The 21,331-nt window shown below is 41.5% G+C and overlaps 2 protein-coding genes across 4 annotated transcripts in view; one reads left to right on the top strand and one right to left on the bottom strand.

Annotated features, from left to right (window-relative positions):
• bcl9l (bcl9 like) overlaps positions 1 to 15,077 on the top strand; it is a 37,691-nt gene extending 22,614 nt beyond the window's left edge. For all 3 annotated transcript variants that reach the window (XM_047391314.1, XM_047391315.1, XM_047391316.1), the window contains 7 exons: positions 13 to 396; positions 5,515 to 5,634; positions 5,898 to 6,048; positions 6,134 to 6,218; positions 8,784 to 11,121; positions 11,202 to 11,456; positions 13,494 to 15,077. In XM_047391314.1, the coding sequence (XP_047247270.1) occupies positions 87 to 396; positions 5,515 to 5,634; positions 5,898 to 6,048; positions 6,134 to 6,218; positions 8,784 to 11,121; positions 11,202 to 11,456; positions 13,494 to 14,623 (4,389 nt within the window). In that variant the 5' untranslated portion in view covers positions 13 to 86 and the 3' untranslated portion in view covers positions 14,624 to 15,077. The remainder of the gene's footprint in view (positions 1 to 12; positions 397 to 5,514; positions 5,635 to 5,897; positions 6,049 to 6,133; positions 6,219 to 8,783; positions 11,122 to 11,201; positions 11,457 to 13,493) is intronic.
• On the bottom strand, positions 14,892 to 20,382 carry LOC124883877 (C-X-C chemokine receptor type 5). Its single transcript, XM_047391317.1, has 2 exons — positions 20,309 to 20,382; positions 14,892 to 17,218 (listed from the first exon to the last, which is right to left on the bottom strand). The coding sequence occupies exons 1-2, from the start codon at positions 20,339 to 20,341 to the stop codon at positions 16,175 to 16,177; spliced, it is 1,077 nt and encodes a 358-aa protein (XP_047247273.1). The 5' UTR covers positions 20,342 to 20,382; the 3' UTR covers positions 14,892 to 16,174.
• Between the last annotated feature and the right edge of the window lie 949 nt (positions 20,383 to 21,331).

Raw genomic sequence — 21,331 nt, 5'->3', positions numbered from 1 at the left:
TTCTCCTTTCAGTGTTGCCTGTGAGTGATGTGAGCTCCACTAGGCGCTGCAGCTCTCCTCACCAAGCGTCCAACTCGGCCATTCAGATGCTCACGGACAATAAAGTGGCCAACCATGGCAAGCAGGTCAGCAGCGACGGCCGATCCCAAATCCCAGGTGTGCAGCAGCAGCAGGGAGCTGCGGCGCTCCCGAGTTCGAAGGGTGGCCTTCCCGGCATCCATGGAGCCAAATCCAGCCAGGTTTCCCATGGCAACCTGGGCCCGAAGGCCTCTGGCCAGTCGGGGAGCGGAGGGATGCTGAAAACCAAATCCAAGCGGGAGCGAAGCATCTCCATCGACTCCGGCGAATCCAGGAGTGCTGCTCCGACTCCGGCGCTAGAGCCAGATGCCAAAGGGGGTAGGTTGTGTAAAATGAATCTCGTCGGCACCTGAGACTTTATAGACTGCTCAGTTAGCTCAGTTCTAAATTTACACTTCCTTTAACTTCCTATCAGCCACGTCTTTACCCAAAATACCAGATTACGTGCATTTGCCTCCTCCACAGCAGGAAGTGAGTGTAAGGACTGAGAAGACGGATGAATTTGTTTTCTCTCTCTCTGAAATGCCCTGACCTTTCACTGAAGCATCAGAATTTCCCCCTGGCTTTTAACTCTTTCTGGTGTGTTTCACATTTAACACATTCAATTCGTTTTCGTTTGTGTGTAGGAATTTGCTCATTGTACATGTTGTTAGAAAAGTGTCTGATTTGCCTTTGTTTGCTGTTGTTTGTTCAGGTCTGTATGTGAGTGTTTGGCTGCAGATCACATTAGTGTGTTTAATGAAACTCCTCTGAGCTTTCTATGCAGCACACACTCATGCACACCCATGCTTTCATCACCACAGAGGACATCAATTCGCATTGTTTTCCTCGATGGCTGCTCTAATCATTGCCTTTATAACAACATCATGTTAATTTGTGGTGACCTTTGTCTCCAAACTGGAGGCGAGTCCTCGCAAACTGTGACTGTGAAAACAGATTTGAGTGCTACATGCAAATCCTCATTCTGAGAAAAAACCCACTCAGGAGGAGGCGTGGCCTCAGCGCTTAGAGGTTGATAGATGAGGTTGCTCATTTGAAAATAAAAGCTCCCTCTCAGATGTGCTCAACATCAGATTCACCTTAAACCTGCAGAATGTTGCTGTAGATAAGCCTGAGTTTGACCTTCCTAAATAGACCTTTTATATCTGCTGATAGCAGAAACACAAAAGGTCATAATCTCTCTCTGACAGTGTAGAAGTCCTCTTGCTTTCATCAGTAATGGCAACTTCCTTCTTTACTGTAAATTTGCACGCTGTGGTTGCACAAACTCACTGAGTTTGTCCTGGCTCAGTGTACAGAGCTGCTGAGTCTGTTGTGGAGGGTTGCTACCTTTCTAAACACAAACGGTACCCACCCTAAACTTTTTCACATTTTGCCACATTGCAATCACAAATTTCAATGGTTTTAGTTTGGATTTTATAAAAAGACCAACACAGAGTTCATAATTGGGAAATGAAAATAAAACGATGCAAGGTTTTTAAAGAAATCGAAAAAGCGTGGCATACTTTTGTATTCATCCCTCTTTAAACTTGTGCTACTAAATAAAATCCAGTGCAGCCACTTGCCTTCAGACATCCCCTAATTAGTAAACATAGTCCGCCCTGTGTTTAATTTAATCCCACTATAAATTCAACTGTTCTGTGAAGGCCTCAGAGGTTTTTTAAAGAACATAAAACAGCATCATGAAGACTGAGGAACACAGCTGACAGGTCAAGGAGAGGGTTATGGAGAGGTTTACAGCAGGGTTAGGTTATGAAACAATATCCCAGAAAGATTACGGCACAACTGCAAACTGCTTTTCTTCAGCAGAGACAGGGAAGCTCTCATGTGTTGATGAGAGGCCAGACAGAGTTAAATACAAGTAAATCATTGTAGATAACCTGTTAGTGGCTGCAAAAGGCTTTATAAGGTTCGCCATCCCGCAGGTCAGTGACCCTAAACATACAACCAGAGCTACAGTGTAATGGGTTAGGGTTAAGAGTTGCACAATATAGTGAATCACAATAGCCATTATAAGTTCAATGTGAGCTAAATCACTGTTGGATAGGATCCATGGATGCAATGTTTGTTTGGCTATAACAGTCCAGGTGCCCTGTGTTCAAACTCTACTGGCCAATAATATATTTTGGCATTTGAATAGAATTTCCTGTCTTTTATGCCCAATCCTAGGGAGTGGTGGGGCCGTTCGAAAGTTGAAAAAGAGAAAAAAGAGTGATGAGAATGTGGGTTAATTGAAAATGATAGTCATCACAATGTTCAAAAATACTATAAGTTTGTGTTTTTCTAATATTGTGCAGCGTTTGTTTACACCAAAGGATATATATGTGTTAGAGTGGCCCAGTCAAAGTCCATACCTAAATCCAACTGAGATCCTGGGGAAAGGCTTTGATGTTAACTCACACTCTCCATTCATTTTGACTGAGCTTCAGCTGCTTTGCAGAGAAGGATGTGCAAAGCTGGTAGAGAAATACTAGAGACTTGCAGCTGTAACTGTAGAGAAATCTGTTTCTATAAAGTGTTAACTCAGGGGGGCTGAATACAGGTGTACACCACACTTTTGAGATTTTTACTTAAAAAACGGTGTCATTTTCCTTTCGCTTCACAATTATGAACCACTTCTGACTCATAAAATACACTTAAGTTGTACCGTGAGAAAACGTGAAACAGGGAGAATAAATACTTTTGCCAACATTATAGATTATTATCTGCATTGGTTTAATTGTTTACAGTATTACAAATAAGCCGTGCATCATCTCAAATCTTTTTATACATTGCTTCCAATGAGGCATTCACGAGTTTTTCTTCGGACTTTTTTCGCTGTTTTTCAGTCATGCTTGGAGCCAGTCAGCTGGAAAGTGTTAGAAATCATTTCATTTTCCCTTTGATTGACTCAGATTTTTAATCCACAGGCCAAAGACTAAAGAAGAAGCAAAACAATGAGTGAACGCGTCAACAAACATGCTCGTTGATGCCATTTGTTTCGTTTTGAGTGTAATAAAACTCTGATAAAGATGTTTCTTCTAGCTATGCACAAAACATTCCTATTAACGTTGGCGAATTCTTGTAAATTTTAGCTTATCGGTGTCGGCCCGAAAGGTGAAACTGGGCCGATTATGTTTATTCCGATCTTTTCTTTGTTGGAGGGGAGGGAGTTGGCCATGAGGGTATTTGTTTGGTCATGTGACTGTGAGAGTGATACAGTGAAGGATTGTGGGGTGTTTAACTGAAGCAGAGAAGCATGTCAGTAGTGTGGTAATTTTTTCATTGTGTCAAACATGTAAGAAAACGAATATAATATCTATAAATATTGGTTATCAACCATAACACCAATACTAATATCGGATATTGATATTAGCCAATATGTTCATATTGGTGAATCCTTAGTTTCTTCTGTTATGTGTTGAATTAAAGCAAAGAGTTCGTATGAGTTAGAATGAAAACTGCATATGATGTAATGGTCTGGTTAAAGAACTGGACAAAAAATAAATGAAAAGAAAGATTAAGTCTAAAGAAAAACTTTGAACAACCTGTAGAAAGTCTAAAAAAACTATTTAAGCTCAGTTGCTTTAAAACTTTTGGGAAGGTTGAACACCTCTGTATAAGATGTAAATGTCTTACATGGATACATTTCAATGTTTTTAAACATTGTGTATTTCCCTGCTGCGCCACCGTACAGTCAGGCTGCATAAAACAAAGTTGGGGGAAATCCCCTGCTTTAGAAATGACACCCTATACTTCCACCACGTGGTCTCCTTCCAGTTTGATGTCTGGAATGACTCTCCTTCAAGGTCTTTTGGTTCTGTCTTCAAACCACCTCAGATGATCTCTTTTTAGCCTTGTATTTTATTTTCTTTGTACATTAACAGAGCAATGTCTTCCACTGCTCATTTAACAAGAATGAGGAAAGTGTCTTAAGCTTGTTGTAATTTTATTCTAGAGAGTAGGGGGATATCTGCAAAAAACACGTCGAGCCCTGGCTGTTAATCAAACGTTTCCATAGCAGTTTCACTGGAAACTACTGACAATTGAATATCTTTAAGGACATCTATGCACTATTTTTACAACTTTTCCTTTTCAGTTGGTTTCAGGCTTGCTGCTCATGACAGTTCTTTAAAATATATAGAAAAGCATGGAGAAAAAACAACCAGTGGGCTGACAAGAATGCAGTTGAAAGGTGCAGAACAGAGATGAAGTTGCATTTGGAATACTCAACTTTGGCATCAGTGCATAACACAATAGCCACCTAATTCTGCATCTCAAATGTGAGCTCATGAAGTGAGGATTTATAGGATGATAACCAGTGAGGAAAGTAAAGTCAAGAGAAAAGTTGTCTAAGAGCAGCTTTTAGACTTAAAGTGTCAGTACTTTCATTCTTTCTGTCACCAAAATACGTTTAATTAACGAGCCATCCAGTCATTGTAAGTCTCACTTCACTCCACATAAGCTCATTTTTTACTCTTGAGGGGTAAACTAAAGGGGAATGTTGGTGTCAAAAGGTTACAATGACACTGAAACTCCATCTGTCCGTCTCCAATTAGTTCCCCTCCTCTCAGACAACAGCTGCAGTCAAACGTGCTCAAGTTCATTTGGCTCAGACACAGAAAATAAAAAGGTGAGGCTAAAGCTAATCACAGAGGGGTCATTAATTTAATGAGATCTGGAGACATCAATCAGAATCAGAAAAGCTTTATTGCCAAGTACGTTTTTGGACATACAAGGAATTTGTTTTGGCGTAGTCGGTGCAATACAATACAAATTAAACAGTATAAACATATCTACAATATAATATAAATATATGTGCACAGTTTTAAGTGAGTGAGAGTAAATATAGAGCAGTATAAGATGCAAGAGCAATACAACAGTGCAGGTGATCATTGTGCAAGTAAAGCAGGAGTCCAAGCTGAGCGTTAATGTAACGCATAGAGTTACAAGTTACAGGTGTCCTGTCAGCAAAAAAAAAAAAAAAGGGGGGGGGGAGGGAGAGTGTCAGGGTGGTTTCCGGGCTTTGTTAACCAGCAAATGTTTTGAACTGACAGAAATTGCACTACATCTTATTCAATATGTGGACGTTGTTCCTGTTTTTGTGACATAAAAGATCTATTTTGTGTGAAAGAAATGTGTTTTAAATTATTTGTCTGCTTTAAATAATAATGCAAAGGCGAATTAATTGTTTTGTAATTTGAAGATTTTTAGATTTTCTGTCTCTAAAATATGACAGCATTTCCCTTTTAACAAAACTTTGTAATGAAATGAAAACATTACCTTTGAGATCTCTTGTAGATTTAAAGTAATGTTTCACTTTAAGCTGAGATTGTCTGGTTTGTTACTTACCTAAACAAAGAATGTTGGTGGTTATCAACATTATTAACCAAGCTAGAATAACATTAGCAATGAAATCCAGAAGATGTTAACAGGAGTCTGTGTGTTATTCTCCAGAGGGTGTTATGCGCAGCAAACGGCGCTGTGTTCTGACCAAAAAACAGCCTTACAGTGGAGATGAATGGTGTTCTGGACCAGACACAGATGACGAAGACAAGCCGCACACTGGCTCCCAGCGTAAGTCCGTCTACTTTCATGTAAAATCCTCACTAACACAGGGTGAATGTTACCTAATCTTCATAAAGAAATCCCCTTACAGGTCTTATTTAGATGTTCTCTACATGCAGAATCCATGTCAGCTTGAAAGGATACCCTTTACCTCTGATTTGGTTTTAGCTCCATCTGGTGTTAAAGGGTTGTAACTGAATGGACCTGCTGATGCTTCAACTGAGATTAACACACTACAGGAAAGTTAAGTCCCAGTTTTGTTGACTTCTTAGGTCCTATCCAGGGACACTCGGAACGCCTGCCTGCAGGACACATGCCTGAATCCGGGGCTGCGGTTGTGGGATCGGCACAAGGCCTGAAAGCTGAGCTGCTGCAGCATTCACAGCAGCGGGTCTATGTTTTCACAACCAACCTAGCCAACAGGTAAGAATGATGTTCATGCATGTTCTTTTTCTTATTTTTTTTGTAAAGATCAGCTAATTTGCATCTGTGCTGATTTCTTTGACAGTGCTGCTGAGGCAGTGATGAAAGGACAGAGTGATTCCATCCTCCTGTTTCACCAGCAAAATGTTCCAAACTCCAAGTTGGACCAGGTCAGACACTCAGTGTAAAGCTTTTCTTTTTCTCAGAATGTGAATGGGTAAATGGGTCATAAGAAAGCGTCTAGCCGCTGCATCCTCCAGTGCTGCCACCATGATTGATTCATTGCCGGATCCATTGTGTAGGAAGGATGACCGGTGTAGCTATGTTTATCACTTATACCTCTTTGTTCCTGTTTACATTTTTTTTTTACTGTTTTTGGCCACTAGGAGTTAAGTGAGAAAAGGAAGACCACTTTCTTTTTTTTTTTTTTGCTAAATAGTTATTGTGCTTGTGGCAGTATTTAATCGCCACAGAATTTCTTTACGGTGAAGGGCTTTCTGAAAGTGAGTTCTTTAAGCTTCACTCCCTGTTTTGTTCATAGTTGAAAGTCCTGGTTTGAAGCACTTTTAACGACTAACATTATTTCATATTAAGCAAATAAACACTTTTGGCACCTGTTCAGCCGCTGATGCTCCAAAGGCCAACGCCCTGCACACGTTTTCTATACTGTTCTATTTAGAAGCATTGATGCTGCAAATGAAAGTACCCACTGCTAAAGTCCCTTAATCTGTCATGTCTTTGCGCACTTCAGCACTACAGAAAGTGTGTTACAGGCACCAAATGACTCTCACTGCGGTGCTCCCAATGTGTTTTAATACTCGCTAGTCCATTAAGACCAGAATAGCAAAATCATCTAACATTCTAAACCATAAGCATGTTTATAAAGAAAGCTACTAAATTTAGCGAGTGTGTAATCTTAATCTTTTTTTAAATCAAAGTAGCATCATTATGGCTGTATGATCAATATTTTATATTGGTTCAGCAGCAGTTGGAATAATGTTTCTTTTTCTGTTATAATGAAAAGTAATTTGATCATGTTGTACCTTTTTTTTTTTTTTTTTTAGTTAGCATAGGGAATGTCATACTGACCATGCCTAGCTTCAAATCTAAAATACTTTCAACTTGAACTGGATAACTCCATACTCAATTTAAAATTGCTTGATACACAATTTCTGAAACCTTTATTCTGTTTGTAAAAACACAAAAAAGTGAAATTTCCTATGCCATTTGGCCATTAGGACTACCTGAGATTAAGACAAGTATAAAACCTTCATTTGAACATCAACCCTAGAATTAGATTCTTTAAAACGGTTTGTGAAACTTTTATTCCAATGTGAAAACAAACAATGGAGATTCTTAATGTTCCTCAGAATACTGAATTCAAATACCGTATTTTCCGCACTATAAGGCGCACCGGATTATAAGGCGCACCTTCGATGAATGGCCTATTTTAGAACTGTTTTCATATATAGGGCGCACCGGATTATAAGGCGCATAGAATAGAAGCTACTGCAGTCAAACGTTTGACTGGAGTTGCGTTATGCATCCACTAGATGGAGCTGTGCTAAAGAGAATGTCAACAAAACAGTCAGATAAGTCAGTCAGTCAAACTTTATTAATACACTACAAACCAGCGTTCTGATAACTCCATTCACTCTCATGGTAAGGTCTCCTCTACATAGAATTCTATTGAATAAAGCCAACCGCACGTTAGGAATGCATTGGAGTCTATGAAGTTGAAGTTGAAATCAAACGTTAGTTAAAACGTGAAAGGGAACTTTTCCCTGATTCAGTGAACACGTAAAAGAAACAGTTTGATGCACTAAATCAAACGTTAGTACATTCACAATATAGTAGCGTTAACTGTTGAATTATCTCGCTGCTGCTCTATTCCCATGTTCGACTGCGTAGCTGACAGCCTTGAGTTTGAACTCAGCATCGTAAGCGTGTCTCTTGAAAGGTGCCATTTTGGGGTCGTTATACACACACAAGTGGTGTTGGACTAGGAGTAAGCACAGTACAGGTGTTTACCGCTATTACTTTGGCGACACCCCTGACTACGGTAGCCGTAATGCTGCAAGCGGTGCGGCTTTGTAGTTTACCAGTCGTACTGAAACATTTTGACAGAGCGCCGTGTACAACCAGTATGGATCAACCAATTAACCAATTGATCCATATATAAGGCGCTCCGGATTACAAGGCGCACTGTCATTTTTTGAGAAAATTAATGGTTTTTAAGTGCGCCTTATAGTGCGGAAAAGACGGTAATCTGATTTATAAAACACCCCAATCATATAATCTCAAGGCACTTTACAAGAGAAACGGGTCTGAATTGTATCTAGAAATATTTAATGAAATCAAAGCAATAAAACCCAGTTATGAAGATGGATTAAAATTTGATCACATAAATTTAAGTTCCAAAAATCAAATTCGTCTTATAAAACCAACTGGTAAAAAGTTTTAAATCTAAGTAAGCCGGGCTGGTTTCATCTTGACTTCCTTTTTTACGGGAAGAAATGTCCAGCAAAACCAAGCTCAGTATGCAGCGTTCTGTTGTGACCAACTGGTACCCCTCGTCTCTTTCTCTGGAACCCAATAAAGTAGATTGCTTCATTTCGTGAACAGGAGCTATCTTCAGATCTGTATTAAAGTTAAAATATTTGATATTCATATGGTTTGTATTCCAGTTCGATAGGTTTAAATGGTTTTTTTGTTGTTGTTTTTTTTTGCTACAGGGCTACCCACAAGGAAAGCTTCCTAACCTCCCTGAGAAGGTCAGTTCCAGCGGCTCTCCACTAACTGGAACCCCTAAATCCCAAAGCGGAACTCCACGGCCAGCTTCTGCCGGAGTTGGAGGTCCATTACCTCCAGCAGGAACGCCATCATCAGCTGGGCATTCTGACAGTGAATCTAGTCAGGCCAGACCTGCCGGGGCTCCCAGCAATTACAACGGGGCCCCACAAAGGACAGATGGAGGATTCAAAGCCACGCCTGCGGGCTCAGATCCTGGTAGTGGAAATGCGACAGGAGCTATGGGTCTTCCAGGTGCTGCTGCTTCCCCATCTGGAAGTTCCAGCATCCTGTCTGCTCATCTACAGAGTGATGCAGTCCAGAGGAGTGGCAGCAGGAGCATAGATTGTCTATCCAAAGAGCAGCTTGAACACAGAGAGCGTTCTTTGCAGACTCTGAGAGACATAGAGAGACTGTTTCTGCGCACTGGAGATCCAAGAGCCTCCAACAGCAGCAGTGGTCCGAATAACTCATCTAATTTAAATAATAGTACTGAGAGGAGTGGTACTGAGGACACTGAGATTGGTACGAACACCTCTGGGAATTGTGGTAGCATGTTGCCTTCAGCTCCTCTGGGAGTGATGAAAAAATATGAAGAGCCCCTCCAGTCTATGATTTCCCAAACACAGTCTCTTGGTGGGCCTGTTCTAGACAACCCCCATATGGACTCCCACTTTAACCTTCTGCCGCACCCGCATCACCAAATGCCGTCACCTAGAGACACCATGAGCCCCTTAATCGGACAAGAGGGACTCACACGTGAGCAAATGGCTTGGAGGAAGCTTAAAGAAGAATACTACCAGGAAAAGAGACGGCAGCAGGAAATTGAGCATCCTGGGCCCCCCCAACACTTTAGAATGATTCCTGAGGTGGCCATGCATAGTGGTCCAATCATAATGAGAGGACCCCCCCCTCCCTATCACAGTAAGCTTGGAGACCAGCAATGGGGTTCTGGCAATATGATGCGAAGGGAAGTTGGTGGAAATGGAAAACTGTTTGACCTGCACCAAGAGGGGCCGCGTGGCCCTCGGTTCCTTGGTCAGATCCAAAGAGGGCAGCCTGGAGGAGGGGGCTTTCCTGGATCAATGGAAGGTCTAGGACCTCAGAGGACCATCCGTCCTGGGGTGATATGGCTTGAAGACATGCCTAACAACATCAGCAGTGGTGGAACCTTTCATGGATGTTACCCTGGTGGAGCTTCTCAACATTTCCAAGATGATTCTGAGCTGTTAACACGTGAGGAGATGTTTAGGATCATGGAAAAACGACAGATGCAGGCTGTTTCTAGGTATGAACTGGACAGGTTAGCTAAACAGCAGCAACAGGGAAACATGGGGTCAAGAATAATAGACAGTTTTGGGGGCCCAGACTTTCCCAACTTAGGAATAGGCCGAGGTCCACCCTCTGGTCGGGTTGATCCCATGGACTTTCCTGGTTCAAGGGACATCATGGTCTCTCCTGGAGCATGTCATCCGATGAGAGACTTGGTTGATTCCCCTTTAGGGAGCAATATCCCAATGAGCATGAACCCACAGATGAATCTTCAGCAACAGCAGCAGATGATGTTGTCACAGAGGCTCAGAGGTGGCCCTGGAGGTGGAGGGCCTTTAGGTGACATGTTTGGACCTGGAGACATAAGTGCTTCACAAAGTGGAAGAGGTGGAAATAAGGGAATGATGCCTGGGCCTGATGGACCCTTCCAGTTTCCTGGCCAAGGTTCCTTCTCTGGTGGACAGGTAGATGGGCCTTTTCTTCCACAACCCGGCCCTGAGATGTTCGGACCTGGCCAACCTGGACCCAATCAACTTGGAGCTACGTCACGACTTAGCCATTTGCCTCAGACCGAAGGCCTTAGAGGAGCAGATCTTGGTTCCAGAAATGCCCCTGAAATGTCAGGCAGCGTTAACCCTCTTACCTCTCCAGCAGTGCCTCCTCCTCATCAACTTAAGTCCCCATCCCTCAATCAAGAGCCGTCTCCTCTTTTGCCTTCTCCATCTGCTCCAGGACTGAAGTCCCCACTCTCCTCCGCTGGGCATCACCCCAGTTTTCCCCCAACATCTGGAGCAGGAACTCCCTGCTCTTCTTCATTAAAATCTCCTCAAATGATGGGATCTTCCAACCTTGGGTTGCACTCTCCATCCGCTTCTCCAGGACAGCTCAAGTCTCCTGCCATGACTGTGAGTTCTCCCGGGTGGGCATCACCTAAGGCAGCTCTTCCAAGTCCAGGTGCTCCTACCAGTGGGAAACCTGTCGGCAATGGAGGAAGTAGCTCCGCTGAAAGAGGTACACTTTAGTGGAAGACAAAGATCTTACCAACACCATCTGTTGCTTTTATACTAATAGCTTTTTTGTATTCCTTACAGGCCAGCCCCATCCCCCAAGAAGTTCCAGTTCAACCCCCCTTAGCCAACCACCTACTATGAATGCCACTATGCCCTTTACCTCCTCCCCTGGTGCACCATCATCTCAGAATCCTTTATCCCTCATCATGTCTCAGATGTCTAAGTATGCTGTTCCCAGTTCCACCCCTCTATACCACGATGCAATCAAAACAATTGCCACTTCTGATGACGAGATGCTGCCAGATCGACCTCTTCTGTCTGGTGTCACCATTGGAGGTATGATCCAAAATTTGATCTCAAAATTTGAATATGAAAAGGCGGATAAAGAAAAGCATTTTAAAAACAAAAATCTTATATTATGGCCTACACAATCCTGGGGAAGACTTCTGACTCGACGGTTTTGCAGCAGGCAGTTACTAAATTTATCAATAGGTAGGTTAAGCATCAAAGGATCTCTGCTGGCTGTATCCAATCATATTACTGGAAGGTTTGGTGGAAAGAAAAAGTGTGGAAGAAAATGATGCACAAGCAGCAAGGAGGACGGCATCGTTGACAGGATTGTAAAGAGAGGATTGTGGCTCAAACTGCAGCTGGAGTCGGTGCTTAAAGAGCCACCGCACACAGACGTACCCAAGACATGGGCTGCAACTGTTGCATTACTTATGTTGACATACTCCTGAACTAGAGACAATGTCAAAAGTTACTTACCTGGGTTAAGGCGAGGAGACTAGATAGTTGCTCTGAAAGAAAATCCTACATTTCATTTAGAAATCAAGGTTTCAGACTCTGGAGGAACAGTGGAGAGGCTCAGAAGTCCAGTGTAAACCTTCTTTAATCAGTGATGATTTGGGGAGACATTTTGGTCCACTGTGTTTCTACCAGCACATTTTAGAGCACTTTTCATGCTTCTCTCTACTGATAAGTTTTATGGGGACACTGATTTCATTTTTCCACTTGCCCACACTATCAAAAGTACTAAAACTTGCTTTAATGACCATCGTGCCACTGTGCTGGACTGGCCAGTAAACTTGATTGACCTCAACCTCATGAAGAATCTATGGAGTATTGTCGAGAAGAAACTGAGAAACAGCAGAGACAACAATACAGACAAACTAGAGACTGCTATTAAGGTAGCCTTCCTTAACTCCTTAGAGGTGGCTTACAAAAGTTTGTACTAAAGTTTTACACATTGGAGCCACAACCTTCAATGTATTATACTTTCATTTTATGTGATAAACCAACATAAAGCAGAACATAATAATGAAATGGATTGAAAGTAAAGCATGATTTTCAGTGTTTTACAAATAAAAATCTGAAGGTGTGTTGTGCATATGTATTCAGCTCCCCCTCAGTCAGTACTTCGTTCAGCCACTTTTTGCTGCAAATAGAGAGTTCTCTACCAGCTTTGCTTTTTGCAAAATAGATCAGATTGGATGGAGAGCATCTGGTAACATACATTTTTAATTCATGCCAAAGAATCTCAATTGAATTTATGTCAGAACTTTGACTAGGCCATTCTAACGCATAAATATGCTTCGGTTTAAACCATTTCCTTGTAGCTCTAGCTAGACGGCGAGGGTTGTTCCTGCTGAAAAGTAAACCTCAACTCCCATTTGCAATATCTAGCAGGTTTTTCTCCAGTATCGTCCTGTATTTAGCTCCATTTATCTATCTAACTCCCCGTCAACTCTGACCCGCTTACCGGTCTTTGCTGAGTAACAACATCCCCCACAAAGTGATGCTGCTGCCATGTATCACCATGGGGATGGTGTATTCTGTTTAATGTGCAGTGTTAGTTATCTGCTACACATTGTGCTTTGCATGTACGCCAGAAAGTTCCATTATGGTCCACTCTGAGCAAAGCAACTTCATCAGCATGTTTTCTGGGTCCACTACGTGTCTTGTACCAAGCAGGACTTCTTATGGCTTTCTTTCAAAAACTGCTTTTTATGACCAATCTTCCATAAGAGCCAGATTTGTGAAGTGCACCCAGAATGGTTGTCCTGTGAACAGATTCTGTAACTTGAGGTGTGGATCTCAGCAGCTCCTCCAGAGTTACTTGGCTGCCTCTTTGATTGATGCTCTTCTTTTCCAGCCATTCAGGTCATGTCTTGTCAAGGTTTGCAGTGTCTTTCAGATGACCAAGTGAACAGGCCTGGGTTGGTCTATCGCACAAAATCTCAATGTGAAAAAAGCTAAAGAAATTTCAAGATTAGAAATACTTTTGGAGGTTGCATATAATATGCTGCATATAATATATATAAAATAGCTTGTTGATTTTATTGTTCATGTTTTTTCCTTTTTTGTCTCTAGGAAACATGGGGAATACCCAGATGTCACAGATACTTAATTGTCAAGGCTCCATTGGTTCCCAAAATGAGCCTCAAAGCCCAATGGGACTGGTCAGCCAAAATCAGCAGCATCTGTCCCATGATGCCTCAGGGCCTGAACTGGGCATGCCGGCCATGAGTTCTGTCATTATGAGAGGAGGAGCACCGGATGGGATGGGGCCCAGCAGTGTCTCACCGTTATCGGCTGCTTTCCCTCGCATGCAGCCGACATCACATGGGCCCATGCACTCTCCTATCGGAGGAATGCCACAGAACTTTCCTCAGTCTAACGACGATATTCTGCCACATCAGCAATTACAAATGCTTAACAAAGGCCATCATCACCAACGTGTGTCTCACCCGTCTGACTCCTTCCCATCTCTCCCTCTGGGTGACGGTCCGGATTTAAGTGAGGTGATACGACCCACTCACACGGGAATCCCGGAGTTCGATCTGTCTCGCATCATTCCTTCCGACAAGCCTAGCAGCACTCTTCAGTACTTCCCCAAGAGCGAGCCTCATCAGAATCGCCATCATGGCCCCCGTTCCCAGCAACATACTCCACAGCAGCTTCTCAAACAGCTGTCTTCCTCCGGCCCCCAACACAGCGGCGGTCCCTCATGCAACCCACATTTAGCCAGCCTGCAGAGCATGGCCGAACAGCAGCTTCCACTTCACCCCTCACACGGAGGACTCCGACAAAGTATGGGCGTTCCTCAGGGCGGGTCAAGGGCTATGATGTCTGGTGGTGGCATTGCCCCCATGTGTCCCCCTGGACATGTGATGGGAAGGACAGGAATGATGCCACAGCAGCAACAGCAAACCATGATGGCCAATAATCTTCTCCACCATCCCTCTGGTCCATACCCTGGCATGATGCCGCCACAGCAGCACCCACACAACTTAATGACGCAGCAGAACATTATGATGATGCAGGCTAAACAGAGAAGCATGTCGATTCCCGGCGAACCGTTTGGACACCAGGGACCCATGGTGGGCCCTCCCCACCCTCAGGCTGGCATGATGGGCCAGCAGTCACTCAGACAGCGGGGAATGTCTCTGGACAGTCCGATTAGCTACGGCTCTGGCGGTATGGCCAATATGCCTTTCTGACCCAGCTTCACCTTTACAGAAACGTCCCAAATTGTCCAGTTTTTGTTTACTGTTATTCCCGTATATGTTTGAGTGATAATCTCCATGTTTTGGGTTGAAGCTAATTTTAAGAAATGTACAATTTTAAAGCACTGTAACACTGTTCAATAAATTTGAAGCCATTTTCTAAAAAATACTGTAAATTGTGTACATTTCAACAAAATCTGTGTATTTGCTTGGTGACGGTCAAGAGAGGAGTGCCTCAGATTTCTATTTGTTTCAATATTGATTTATTTTTTTTCTCCAATTTAAAAAAAAAAAAAACCCAAAAAAAACCAAAACCTTGTGGAAATAAATTATATATAAATATATAATATATAGTTGCTGTATATGAGATGCAATTTGTGATTGTTTGCAGTTGTTCTGTCTAACTGTGTTTTAATAGACGTCTACAAATAGAAGGATAATCTCTGGAGTTGATTTGGTTATTGTGTTTATTCTTTAGGACGAGGCAACAGATTTTATGCAATATAAGAAATCTTTATTGAATTCAGTTTTTAGCTACAATACAAGCAAATGATACAGTACATTTCAGCCAGTTACCTTATGTCAGCAAAGTAAATACAAGATTTTAAATACAGAGGGGAAACGATGGGTATGTTGTCAGAGCGCTGGATGAAACTGAAACAATTTTCACCTCTTTAAATAAACTTGATTAGGTATGGAGGGCCAAACGTCCGATATTAACTGCTGTAACAGAGCATTTCTTCAGAAATATCAGTTCAAATGATTTTTACCTTTTGCCATTCATACCCTCATAGTCTAGGTCTATTTGTAGTTTGGGTTTATTTTTACCCAAACAGAGCCATCTGCTTCAGGTCGTTTCAGACCAACCGTTTGTCAATTCGTATCCACCTGGAGGGCAAATTTCACCTGATGAAGTAATTTTCTGTTTTTCTCGAAGAATATGTGGTATTTTGTCATGTTCCATACAAGTCAACTGGTCTAAAGGACAGAATACATTTTCATATCAAAATTTCACATGAAATTTGAGCATTTTTGAGTATTTCAATAATTCATGAAAATACCTGACTAAAAATAAAACGGAAGAGAAATGCAATGGTTTGACAACAGGGTAGGATATTGCTGCACGAAGGGGCAGATTGGCCCGAAGCTCCCCACAGATTTTATTTATTTTCAACATTTTTTTTTATTCTCCCCTGTTTGAATAATTATGTGATGTTTTATTTATATAGTTCATTTAAACAATGTATGGGGGGGCATAAGAACTTTGTTTTGGCTGGGCCTGGGTTCACAATAGGCTTCTCATATGGGACCCAGTTTGGTTGACGAAATACAACTTATAGTTGACCACCATGTGTATATCTTAACTAGGTCTCAAATGGGAGCCATATAATCCCAAAACTTTTACACAGTTTCCTGCAAACCTATAAACAGTTTTATAGCCTTACAGGGCCCATTTTTCAGCTGATTTCCTATGTGGGCCCCATATCGAAATGTTGGGCTAGAATTAGACTGTATGACTTTTGACCCTTGATAAATTTGAGTTGGTTAGTACATGATGGTGCTGTTTGATGTCGTTCCATCAGAAACAGACGGTCTGTAATCTTGAGCTCCGATAAAACCTGAGCAGCAACGCCTGCAGCCCAGACGACACAGAAGATGCAAAAGCTCGTTGCGAAACTGCACCCCAACAAACGCGTAGAGGAACGGGTTGAGGCAGCAGTGTGAGATACCCAGACTCTCTGTCACCGCATCGACCTGGTTGAGGAGGGCCCGGGACCGACAGGAGACATCCGGCGGGATGTCCAGGTCCTCCAGAGTTTTCAGCAGCGAGGTGATGTTGTGGGGCAGCCAGCAGAAACAAAACACGACTGTGACGAGCAAAGCCAGTCGGATGGCTCCTTTTTTTGCTTGGCTTTTCTGACTTATCAACAAAGTGGTGACAAGTGCGGTGTAACAATAACACATGACAGCCAGAGACACGAAAAAGCTCGCATGATGCAGGACCCTGTTGGCCAAAACCCAGTTGTGCGAATGAATGTCAAAACGATAATAATAACAATCAGACTTTGACTCGTTTGTGTACTTTGTGACCGAGAGAAAGACGGCGTTGGGCAGTGACAACAGCAAACAGATGAGCCAAAGCGATCCGCACATTAGGTGCACTCTTTTCGGGCGTCGACTTCGCATGCTGGGGATTGCGTGGACAATGGCCAAATACCGATCGAATCCAATGCAAGCCAGGAGGGAACTTCCGCACAGGAGGTTCAGATTTCTCAACACGCCGGTGAGCATGCAGAAAAAGTCTCCGAATATCCAGCTGGTGATGCTCTCGACCAGATGAAAAGGCAGCGTGAATATCAGCATGAGGTCAGCCAGGGCGAGGTGCAGCAGGTAGATCTCTGAGATGCGCAGCCGACGGCGACGCCGCAGGAGGACGGCGACCATCAAGCCGTTTCCTGCCAAACCCAGGAGGAAGATGAGGCTGTAGAGCACCGGGCGGAACACGGTGTAAAAACCCTGCAACCACAACTCTTCCTCATCGCAGGGTTGTGTTGTGTTATCATAGCTGAAATATCCATAGTCTGACTCCTATAAAACAAAAACAAAAAAACAAAGATTGTTTGTATGACAGAGCATCACCATTCATCAGTCTACTGTACAGATACATCGTGAAAAAAAACTATATTTTTGTCACGCATTTCAGAAAGGGAAACTTGTATATTGCACAGATTCATTACACAGAGTCAAATATTTCAAGCCTTTTTTTCTTGTAATTTTGATGATTATGGCTTAAAGATCATGAAACCCCAAATTCAGTGTCTCAGAAAATATTAAACTATATTTATTATACTATATTTATTCCTGCAGAGGTTTTCAGAGCCTCTAAATGGCCTCTCCGTCTGGGTCAGTAGACGACACAATCACGGGGGGAGACTGCTAGCTGGACAGATGTCCAGAAGACAGTCATTGACACCCCCACAAGGAGGGTAAGCCACAAAAGGTCATTTCTAAAGAAGCTGGTTGTTCACAGAGTGCTGTGTCCAATCATATTCATAGGAAGTGGAGTGGGTGGAAAAAGTTTGGTAGGAAAAGGTGCACCAGCAACAGAGATAACCACAGCCCTGAGAGGATTGTCAAGCAAAATCAGGTGAAGAATTTGGGGGAGCTGCACAAAGAGTGGACTGAATCTGGAGAGACACCATACCCAACAATGCCTGGACTTCCTTTACACTTCAGCAGAACCACAGGCTTTATGCAAAAGGAGCCCCAACCAAGTATTGAGTGCATATAAATGAACATATTTAACAGAAGCATTACATTTCTGTTTAAAATTCATTTGTTTTATTAATCTTATTAATATTCAAACTTTCTGAGGTTTCCAACTTGGGTTTTTCATTAAAGGCTAAGTGTGTAATAAATATATGAAAAATATATAAGTTTCACTTTCTGAAATGAGTGACAACAAATATTGAACTTCATGATATTCAACTTTCTTGAGATGTGCCTCTATATAAAATTAGCTTTACCCTAAATATAGTAGTTTTGTTTCAGAAGTGAAATAAGAATTAACACATAACTGATAAAACAGACTTGCACCCACCGGTTTTCTCAGTCAAAGCAGGTGCAGGAAACTGAATGCGCCAGATTGTTTGCACTTCCTCTTTACAGACCTCAGAGATGTTTTGAAAGCAAATACATACTACTGACTGGAGCATCTGAAGAACAACTACTTTGTCAGTCACCTACTCTGGATTTTATTCACTTGGCCTGCAGTATTAATGTAAAGAACCTTGGAGTCATCTTTAACCAGGGCATAAATCCCATACTAAACAGGATACTGGAAGATTCTTCTTTCACCTCTGCAAAAACTCCCAGAGAGATGGCAACAAAACTAGTCCATGCATCTCATATTCAAGACTGTACTATTATAATTCATTACTATCAAGAAGCCCAGAGAATTCAGTTAAACGCCCTCAGCTGATCCAAAACACAGCAGCAAGAGAGTTCATACTGCTCGATTTTGTATCTTCTTTTATTGGTTCCTTGTTAAATTCAGAATAGAGTTTCAAATTCCTGTTAAACATAAAGCCTTTAATAGCTGTTATAGGCCTAGGCTGCTGGAGGTAATACTGACTCCTTACCTGCACTGTGGTGCATTCACCTACTACTCTCCACTTATCCCGTATTGCTACAGCTAACTTTATGTTCTCTCTGTTTTTCTCTCCATATAAGGTGTACCTGGCCTGTGGTTTCTATGTTTAGTTGTGTCTCCTTACTGAGGGTGCACAAATTGTCTTCCCACTATAGATGATACACTTGGCCCTGCCATTATATTTAACCTATTCTCACTCGTAGACAATCTTTTTGACTTGGCTACTGCTACAAGTAACTATATTTATTGTGTTTTCTTCATTCCATAGATCCCACCACTGGTTCATTCTGTTTAGTTGTGTTTCTCCCCCGAATGAAGCTTGCTGCAAAGTCAACAACTCGATGCAACCAGCTGGGCCTTGGAGATAAAAAAAAACCTTTTACCAACTGGCATAATAGACTGAATTTAATTGTACTGTCTAATAACTAGGTCTATATTGGAAGGTGTGAGATTGAATGTTTTTCTGTCATTGGATTGATCGGGTTTCTGTAAATTCATTTGACCTGTTAATCTTCTAAAGTGAGACGACTATATAAATAAACTGAATTGAATTGCTTATTGAGTTACATTAATAAAAAATACACAGTGAAGATTGTTCCACAAATCAACAATTCAATTGAAATATCTGAGGAAGTTAGTGCAGCTTGGCAAATTTTAATGAACATCTACCTAGACTAATAGGAACCTTTGTCAACCTAAAGTTGTATAAAATCTAAATAGTCAACCTCCTAAAATCAACCTGATCTCCTCTCTAATGTAATTTATTTTTGACTCAACCATATGCTACCTTTAAATTCAATTCCGTTTACTTATATCTCTGCAAATTACAACAGATGGGATGTCAATAATGTGTAAAGGTATCTGATTACACCCTTTAAATTATCATCACAGCTATTTCCTGTTTCAGCTTCACACATCCAACGTATGTATTCAAAGCAATGCTGAACAACCTGCTTATTAAAATGAATCATTTCATGTTAGAAAGTCTAAAACGTGGATGCTACTTCTCCAACTTTTTCCACTGCAGTAGAAAATAAAACCCAGCAGCACTTTTTTTTTATTAGGCCCGCTCTAACAGGAAACAAGCAGTGCAAAACTAATTTGAATAATTCACATATTTTAAGATATGTGTCTGGTGTGTCATTTATAGGATTTAAATTTTGTTCAGTTTTGGTCTGATTTTAACATTAAAAATATGAAATCTAAAAGCTGAATCTTAGTAAAAACTTTAATTCTCTTGTGCTATGTCGGCTTACCTTAAAATGTATTACTGAAAGATGAAAATATTGAATGAATACATAAATATATGCTAAATCACAGTCAGACATGCTTTTCTTGCTTGTTTGATGCAGTTTTTTTTTAAATACAGAAATTGTCAATTTAACATACAAAATTCCAAATCTGGACTCACTTTAACTTTAAAATGGCATGCATCTCAATTTATACAAGCAAGCAGAAGAAAAGCATCCCAGAAAAGCACTTTTAAAGATCATCAAGATAATTTTAAGCTTTCATTTTAGTCTTACCGTGACCGCCATGTTGGTAACTGTGAAATCCATAACGGAAATATTTAACGAACTGGATGAGCGTTTCACGCTTCTACACCAAAATGTGTATACACTTCCTCTTATGCTTCTCTTTTATATTTGCCTTGTTAAGTTTTCTGTTGGGTGGAGATATGGGTCATTTCTGAAGGGAATTACAGCTAAAAAGAGAAACAACCATGAGAGCAGGTTTCTGCAACAGTCATACAAGAGCAATGATGCAAGTCTATGCACATCTACTTTACAGCTTTGCAAACACAGTGTGAGTCAGATCCATTTCTGTAATTATGAAAAGTTTCAGATATATAGCTATTTTCCACCAGTCTCTGCCACATGCAGAGGAGTTGAAGGAGGTTAGTGTCTCTTAAATGAATGATGGTGCGATGCAGCTGGAGGTGGATAGATGAATTCAGTGCCTTGTCAACAGTAATGTGGGCACGGCTGCACTTGGTTGTGGTGAAGAAAAATATACCGGTCTATCTATGTTCTAACCCTCACATATGGTCATAAAATAGGATTGTGACCTAAAAAAAGAAACAGTGGAGAGGGGTATAAATACACTCACCCCTGATCTGGAGGTGTGATCCCATGTACAAACGGCTAGGTTGAAGGTGGCAAAAGAACCATTCCATCTGCAAAAAGCAAAGACGACACTCTGAGGTTTTGAAACCAGACTCATTGATTGCCATAAACAGCACAAACCTGTTGAATCCTACTTTTGAAAAATCTTCCCCCGGTGAGGATTTCTTGAGCTAGCACAGGGTAGAGGGTATAATATGCTGATTCAACTAATTTAAGAAGGATGAGCTAGCATGTAAAGGAATCAAACGTTTCTTGTGAGGCAAGAAGGAGAAATATGCTGGAGTTTCTTGTCCTTGCAAAATAAAATAAGATATGAAGCTGCTAATATGTTTTTCAATGTAACCATAAATACTGCATCAGATAGAGTGAGTTCAAATAGCCCTAAAAACATTTAGCCTGACTTTGATCATTTATGCGGAGAGC

The sequence above is a fragment of the Girardinichthys multiradiatus genome, chromosome 18, assembly GCF_021462225.1.
Source record: "Girardinichthys multiradiatus isolate DD_20200921_A chromosome 18, DD_fGirMul_XY1, whole genome shotgun sequence".
Classification (NCBI taxonomy): domain Eukaryota; kingdom Metazoa; phylum Chordata; class Actinopteri; order Cyprinodontiformes; family Goodeidae; genus Girardinichthys; species Girardinichthys multiradiatus.
This window is presented reverse-complemented; position numbering and strand designations above follow the sequence as displayed.

Coding starts and splice junctions, on each gene's coding strand:
- LOC124883877 (XM_047391317.1), bottom strand. CDS start 20,341: ATGGATTTCACAGTTACCAACATGGCGGTCACG. Junction 17,219..20,308: donor TTACCAACATGGCGGTCACG/GTAAGACTAAAA, acceptor TTTGTTTTATAG/GAGTCAGACTATGGATATTT.